Source organism: Alosa sapidissima, chromosome 7 (genome assembly GCF_018492685.1).
Source record: "Alosa sapidissima isolate fAloSap1 chromosome 7, fAloSap1.pri, whole genome shotgun sequence".
Classification (NCBI taxonomy): domain Eukaryota; kingdom Metazoa; phylum Chordata; class Actinopteri; order Clupeiformes; family Clupeidae; genus Alosa; species Alosa sapidissima.
In genome coordinates this window covers 18708259-18715758 of record NC_055963.1, presented here as the reverse complement: position 1 = coordinate 18715758, position 7500 = coordinate 18708259, and the positions used below count along the sequence as shown (strand labels likewise).

Genomic DNA, 7500 nt, shown 5'->3' with positions numbered 1-7500 from the left:
CACTCGGCCAGCTTGGTGTGGCCGCGAGAGCGGGCGATGGACAGCGGCAGCCGGCCCAGAGAGTCGGGGATGGCCAGCGCCCGGCGGTCCCACTTGTACAGGACCACGGCGGCCTCCAGGTGACCCAGCGCACAGGCCCACATCTGCACAAGGACCAGGAGACGGGGGGGGGGGGGGGGGTGGGTAGACAGAGAGAGAGGGATAGAGAGAGAGAGAGAGAGAGAAATAACAGAGAAGTCACACATACGTATAAAAATGTCCACTAGGATGGGTGCTAGATAAAATAACATGTAGAAACAATGAAAAATCGCTAAATCCACAAATCAAGTAGCTCCCGTGAAACTGGCAAATAAAATAATTTCACAGAAGCTATTTGGTGTATGGATCTATCAGATTTTAATGTTGAATACAGAGAGAGAAAAAACATCAGTGAATCAGTTCATGCAGAACAACATGAATGTGGGGCAGGCAAAAGAAGATCTCCACAGCTGTAATTCAGCCATAGGCACAGAGAGAAAACATTATGTATTAGTCTGCATCTGAATCTGACTACAGTAGATCTTGTTTGAATCTGGCAAAGGGTCGTGGTGAATTCAAATTTGACAAATAGAGGCGAATGGTAGAGGCAAACACCTTGTCTTTGAACTTTTATATTTAAAAATGTTTGTGTAAACCTTCTAAATGGCTCAATTTAAACTGCAACCCTATTTCATCGTCATCCATGTTTGCACAAAAAAAAAAAACAACGTCCTCAGAGCGTTAAGTGTGCATTCACAAACGCTGGTGGTGGATTCAAAGCAAACGAAACACTGTTTGAAATGGTTCGTAAACATCTCTCTTTGTTCACTATTTTGAACACACCTCTGACCTATAACCTGCTCCGGCTGCTCCCATAGAGTTCACTGCTACTATCTATTTCAGTGCTGTGTGTGCAGAGTGCTAGAGAAGCATTTAAGTCCGAGTTTCTCACCAGAGGGGTGCAGGAGAAGTGATCTACGTTGAGAGGGTCGACCTCCAGCTCCAGATCAATACTGTCAGCATGCTTCGTGCTGGAGAGGGCAAAGACAACAGCGGAACATTTATACAAATAAAACCTGGACTATACACGTATAGGACTACTTATGCATCACACTAATGCATGCACTGAAAGTATTAATATTTCAGACACTGTCTAATGATATACTTACATTGTATACATGATTTATGCAATGTATAGACCACAGTGCGTGTTTATAGATTATTTTACTACACAGAGAAAGAAGGTCTATAATGTCTATAATGTGATTTAGCTACCAGTACCGCAGTATGTTTGTCATTGAGCTCCGTGTTGTGTTTTTCAACTCACCGCCACTTGATGAGGGTCTGGATGAGGGTGGCGTAGCCCTGCCCGGCGGCCAGGTGTAGCAGGGTCATTCCTCGGAAGGTCTTGGAGTGGATGAGATGCTTGGACTTGGCCCAGCAGGCGCGATTCATCATCTTCTCACACACCACCACCACACGGCTCTCGAAGGAGCTGCCCGCCTGGCCCTGCACCGATACGCACTAACACACACACACACACACACACACACACACACACACACACACACACACACACACACACACACACACACACACAAACACACACACAAACACACACACATACACAGAAACATAGTTACTAAAGGGGGATGAGTAGAGTAAAAAAGTCCTAACATCAGGTACTCAACTCTCCTTTACACAAATTGCATTTGAACACATGACATGATCACATGAACGACTAAGTCAGATGGATGATGTTTCACATCGAAAGACCTGTCATAACTATTACCAGTAATGGTAACATGACACATGAGACTGCCACTGCATCGGAATGACTACAGACAGAAGATGACAAGTGTTATGTTGACATGATTTTGATACGGATGCCAGTCGTATGAAACACGCCTCCGGTTGAGCATGGAAGACAGTCAGGATGAATGAATCTCCCTGATTGCTGTCCTTTCCATACACCAGTGCCATGTCCTGTGCAGCAGTGGACAAACCTACCTGAGACTGCCCACTGTTTCCTCCATTGCCTCCGCCAGCGCCTCCTCCTCCTGATCCTCCACCTCCTCCTCCTCCTGCACCACCTCCTCCTACTGCGCCTCCTCCGGCTCCGGCGCCTCCCGCTCCTCCACCGCCCTGCTGCTGGTGGCCGGCCATCTCGGCCATCCTGCGCTCCATCTGCTCCAGCCGCTCCAGGATGGACATTCTGAACTGGTTATCTGCGGGGGGGGGGACACACAAGGCAGAGCAAGACAGGAGCACACGGTCAGTTTGGGAACCACAGTCAGGAGGATCAAAAAGACAGAGTGGAAATGGAGCCAGAATCAGATTTAGACTCTGAACTGGTCATCTGCAGGGCGGACACAGGCAGGAGGACAGAAGCACAGACTGCTTCCTGATGATCAGGATCAGAACAGGAGACACAATCAGATTTAGATTCAGATACAAATTTGGATTCAGATTCAATTTCAGATTCGGTTTCAGATTTAGGTGTAGATATATTTAGATTTAATTCTAGATTTCAAATTCAGATGTAAAATGCAGATCCAATGAATAATCTTGCCTAACCTATGAAGCAAAAGGGAGATACAAATGTCACCAGATAAAACATCGTATAACACATACACTGTATATGAAATTCCCCACACAACAAAACACACACATTCAAAATCCAATGCTGAAACACGAGACCAGTCAGTAAGAGCCATGATGTTGGAATGGTCAGCGTACACACACGGTACAGCTGTCCGACTCACAGTCGGACTCGCAGATAAATTTCATTATTCTAAACGCATATGTTATTGAGGGGTTCCAAGCCAGCAGTGCCTGGTATCCCACTGAGACCTACAGCTCTGGGAGGACTCTCCTCCGGCATAAAGCCTCTTTGCCTAAACTCTACACTCATCCCTCCATGGTGCCCTGCACCTCATTGTGTTCGGTCATTAGTGGAATTGCTATAAGTGTGAGGGACTGGTAATGAGGACATCAATCACAATTTACTGACCATGCAACATTATGACAACAACAACGCCAGGAAAGAGAGAGAAAAAAAAATCCCTCTCGATAATTAATGAATGCTTATAGGAAAAAACAACATCAACAGCAGCAACAGCAAGCAGCATCAGCTAATGGATGTCGAGAGTTGGGGGTGAGGTGTTCACAGAAGCTCCGAGATTTACTGGGTCACAGATGCCCAGTTTTTTTTTTTTTTTTTTTGCGTTTGTAAGGGGGACCGTGATCCCAGCTAACCCGAGGCTGGGATTATGCCCAGCGTGAAGCGCGTCTCTCGTCCCATGCGCTCCACGGAAAAGGGCAGCATCTGCTCCGCACCTGCTGAGCACGGGAGTTGCCTTCACAGCCACAGCAAGGTGTACACACAAACACTTCAGAGCACCGTGGAGTGGAGCATCTCTTCAAAATACTGTACTCAAGTTTAAGCTTCCCCTGAGGTGCAGTTGGCTCTTTTAGAAAAACATAATGTCAGTAATATTATTCACAAATGGTGACTAAATTTAACAAAACATAAACAAACAAAAGAACTAACACTGCCACTGCACCAAGACAAAAAGTAGTTTTCAACAATCCTCAGGATGCTTCCATCTTTTTTTTCACTCAATCTATCATTCAAATCTCATTAAATCAAATTAAAATAAAAAACAATTAAGAAATCTATTCATGTCACCCTATAAAAATACAAATACAACTGACCTGATCTACACACAGTTGTCCATGTAATCAACCATTTAGAAGAGGCTCAGTGCTGGCACCTCCACACAAACAGGAGCGATCGACAGGGCTGCAGCTGCAGCAGAGGAAAGCAGCGTTGCCTCACAACTTTACTGTGGGAAAAAACGTCCCACTGGCTCTTTGAGCCAGACAGGCAGGCAGCCCCGACCAGACACTCTGCTTACATAACGCAGGTCTGGCGCTCCACAGGACGGACAGAACGCGAAGCCCACTATTCACATGACTTCTTCAGGACAAACATTTTAATGCACTGTCTGTGTCAGTGTCTATGTGTGTGTGTCAGTGTGTGTGTGTGTGTGCGTGTGTGTTTGTGTGTGTGTGTGTGTCTGTGCTGGCAGTCTGGGCAGCGCTCAACTCTCTGTGCAGTTGGACTGCCACGGAGGTGGAGCTGGCGCGACACTAATTCGGATCAACACACACACTTTGGGAACTAACGGGCAGCGACAAGCACACACGGCTCGTCCGCCCGCCTGGGCCAGCCGAACAGACAGGAAAGGAGTGTGTGTGTGTGTGTGTGTGTGTGTGTGCGTGTGTGTGTATGTGTGTGTGTTTATGTTCACTGGCCTCCCACCACACTGAGCTGCTGCTCCTTCTACTGCAGCTGGAAAAGGGGCAACCTGGTTAAGAGCGTGGAAGGTTGCCAGGTTGGTCAGAATCGCTCCATGGTATGACCTGCAGTGGCAGTGTCCGGCCCTGGCCTGTAAGCTGACAGCTGTGCGGACGCCGAGGGGTGGCAGAGGGGTGGTCAGGCATGTGTTGGTGGGCAGAGTTAAGATGGTTCCTGCTGAGTGACCGCAGCACTGCTGGCAGAACACAGCTCAAGCAGGGGCCTGCACAAGGCCAAGGTGATGGGCTAAATTACCAGAGAGGGCACACATGGAAAGGTTTAACCCATTTCTGTATCAAAGGTGATTTTACATAAAAGGTGCCTTAAAATTCTGTCCAACCATGTGAAAGGCTACAATGGCTAAACGTAAGCACTACTCTTTCACTCTTCTGAACTGTACATTCACAGTCTATTGTAAATCACACACACACAGAAGAGTGTGTCAGCCCAAAGTGCTTAAATGTAGGATGCCGACGAGTGTTGGTGTTCTGGAGCCGCCATGGCAGCCAGCCTGGGCTGAGTCTGCTGACTAGGGGGACAGTTGCACTGCAGCACGCCGAACGACTGCATTGGCTTCCCTCGCTGGGAGACCGTTTCTGTGGCAACCTGCTGCTGAGCGGTAACTAAGCGACAGGAACATGCCTCTCTGTGTGTGCATGTGTGTGTGCGTGTACTGTATGTGTATGTGCATCCATGTAAGCTTGTGTGTGTGTATCTGTGCTTTTGGCTATGTGTGTGTGTGTGTGTTTGTGTATGCTAGTGTGTGTGTACGTGTGCGTGTGCGTGTGCGTGTGCGTGTGTGTTTCTGTGTGTCTGTGTGTAGGGCTCCTGCAACACCAGCTTAATGATAAATAGGAAAAAGTGGACGTGGGGGAAAATGGAGAGACAAGCAAACACAACAGCACACCATCACTACAGCACATCTATGGTACGGTATGGTACGTCAACCCAGTGGCAGGCTTGTTTTTTTAATCAGTTTAGTGATGCTCACTGAACACCAGCGCCCCCCTTAAGGAAGAAGTCTAGAACACGAGGGGTTGCCATGACATTTACAAAATGCTGAGAACTAGACTCGATGCACGTAGATAATGTCACGAGTGCCTCAGCCATGAGCCACCACTTAGAGGTCACCGGGCTGTCATTGTGGAGCTTACGCGGGGAAAAGCAGAGGTTGGTAAACTGCAGCAGCAATCATGTCTGCTTTACACACAAGACATCAGCAATTACTACAATGACCTTTATGTGTGGAGTTGTGTTTATATGGAGTTGTGTTTATAAAAAAAAGAAAAGAAATGCCAAGGGCATAAAGTCACGATGTTTCGGCTGTCATTGTCACTGTTGCCCCTCTTTCTCTCTCTCGCTCTCTCTTTCTCTCGCTCTTTCAAGCTGTAATTGCCCTACGAGGCCTGTTCATGGAAGGTCTGAAATTGCCTGGTGTACAACAGCAGTTGTGGGTGGTGGTTGATTGGATGTTTTTGTTGTTATTGTTGTGTGATTGTTTTTTTGTTGTTGTGTGTGTGTGTGTGTGTGTGTGTGTGTGTGTGTGTGTGTGTGTGTGTGTGTGCATGTGTGTGTGTGTGTGCATGCGTGTGTGTGTGAGTACATGTGTGTGTGTGGCCAAGAGGGAGACAGAGCGATAAAGAGAGACAGACTGACAGACAGACAGAACAGAAGAACCGCAGCAGAAGTAAAGAGGCTCCCCGGCTCACAGAAGCCAGTCTGCACAGGGGTAAGGGGAAGGCTGCGGGGTCAGAACACTACAACCTGTCTAGGTACCACACTCCACTACAGACCGTCAGTGTGGCCGAAAGAGGTAGAGAAAGGCAGAGAGAGAGAGAAAGAGAGAGAGAGAAAGGAAGCATTTAAGGGAGACTATGACAGGAAGAGAGATAGAGAAAGAGAGAGAGACAGAGAACATTTAAGGGAGACTATGAGAGGAGAGAGAGAGCATTTAATGGAGACTATGAGAGGAGGAGAGATAGAGAGAGAGAGAGAACATTTAATGGAGACTATGAGAGGAGGAGAGAGAGAGAGAGAGCATTTAAGGGAGACTATGAGGAGGAGAGAGAGAGAGAGAGCATTTAAGGGAGACTATGAGAGGAGGAGAGAGATAGAGAGAGAGAGAGAGAGAGAGAGAGAGAGAGAGAGAGAGAGAGAGAGAGAGAGAGAGAGAGAGAGAGAGAGAGAGAGAGAGAGAGAGAGAGAGAGAGCATTTTAAGGGAGACTATGAGCGGAGGAGAGAGAGAGAGAGAGAACATTTAAGAGAGACTATGAGAGGAATGAGAGATAGAGAAAGAGCGAGAGAGCAAAAAGAGAGCATTGGGAGAGGGGGGAGAGACAGAGACAGAACGAGAGAGGGGGGGGGGGGGTGTGAGAGAGGGGGTGAGAGAGAAAGATAGGGAGAGAAACAGAGAGAGAAAGAGAGAGAAAGAGAAACACAGAGAGAAAGAGAGAGTAGGAGAAACGGAGAGAGAGAGAAAGAGAGAGAGAGGGAGGCAGAGGCACTTAGCAGCAGCTTGACATGTCTTTGTTCAGACCCAATGCTGCAGTATGCTGCAGTGCAGATGATGTCATCCCCACCTGCTGCCTGCCCGCTCAAAATGCGCTGCACGTACGCTGCAGAGGGAGGAGGGGGCCCAGGGCCAAAGTGGTGGGGGAGGAGCATGGCAGGCCTCAGCCAATGGAAGCCCCACTAGCGCTGTGATGTCACCAAAAGCCCGCCCACTCCCCTCTTTACGCGCCATAATAGCCATGCTATGAGTGAGTTACTGAGTAAGTGAGTGAGTGAGTGAATGCTACAACAGACACATGCTGGAGTCACCTAGCCAAAAACACAAGCAGCCAGGCACACGCATGCCACCATGTCACTGCATAAGACCTCAACCTGGCGAATCATCCAAGTGAGCTCTAATTCAGCTGGTGCAGAGACTGGGCTCGGTATGGGTGGGTGGGTTTGATTGAATGATTTATTACCTTCCTGGTATGGGCTATGGTTGCGTTACATAACATGAACCTACACAGAGGAGACTGCACAAGTCCTGTACAGACAGTGATGTTCCTCTGGTCCACGCCAGGGCAGGGCATGGGATGGGATGGGAGATGAACTCAAAGAGGCAGCA

General features: G+C 48.1%; 1 protein-coding gene across 8 annotated transcripts in view; it reads right to left on the bottom strand.

The window, feature by feature from the left end:
- The window catches only part of LOC121713472 (calmodulin-binding transcription activator 1-like), a 47069-nt gene that overhangs the window by 17587 nt on the left and 21982 nt on the right, over positions 1-7500 (bottom strand). For all 8 annotated transcript variants that reach the window (XM_042098080.1, XM_042098081.1, XM_042098082.1 and 5 more), the window contains exons 5-8: positions 2029-2246; positions 1346-1542; positions 971-1049; positions 1-143 (exon numbers count right to left, since the gene is read on the bottom strand). The exon at positions 1-143 is cut by the window's left edge and continues 251 nt beyond it. In XM_042098080.1, the coding sequence (XP_041954014.1) occupies positions 1-143; positions 971-1049; positions 1346-1542; positions 2029-2246 (637 nt within the window). The remainder of the gene's footprint in view (positions 144-970; positions 1050-1345; positions 1543-2028; positions 2247-7500) is intronic.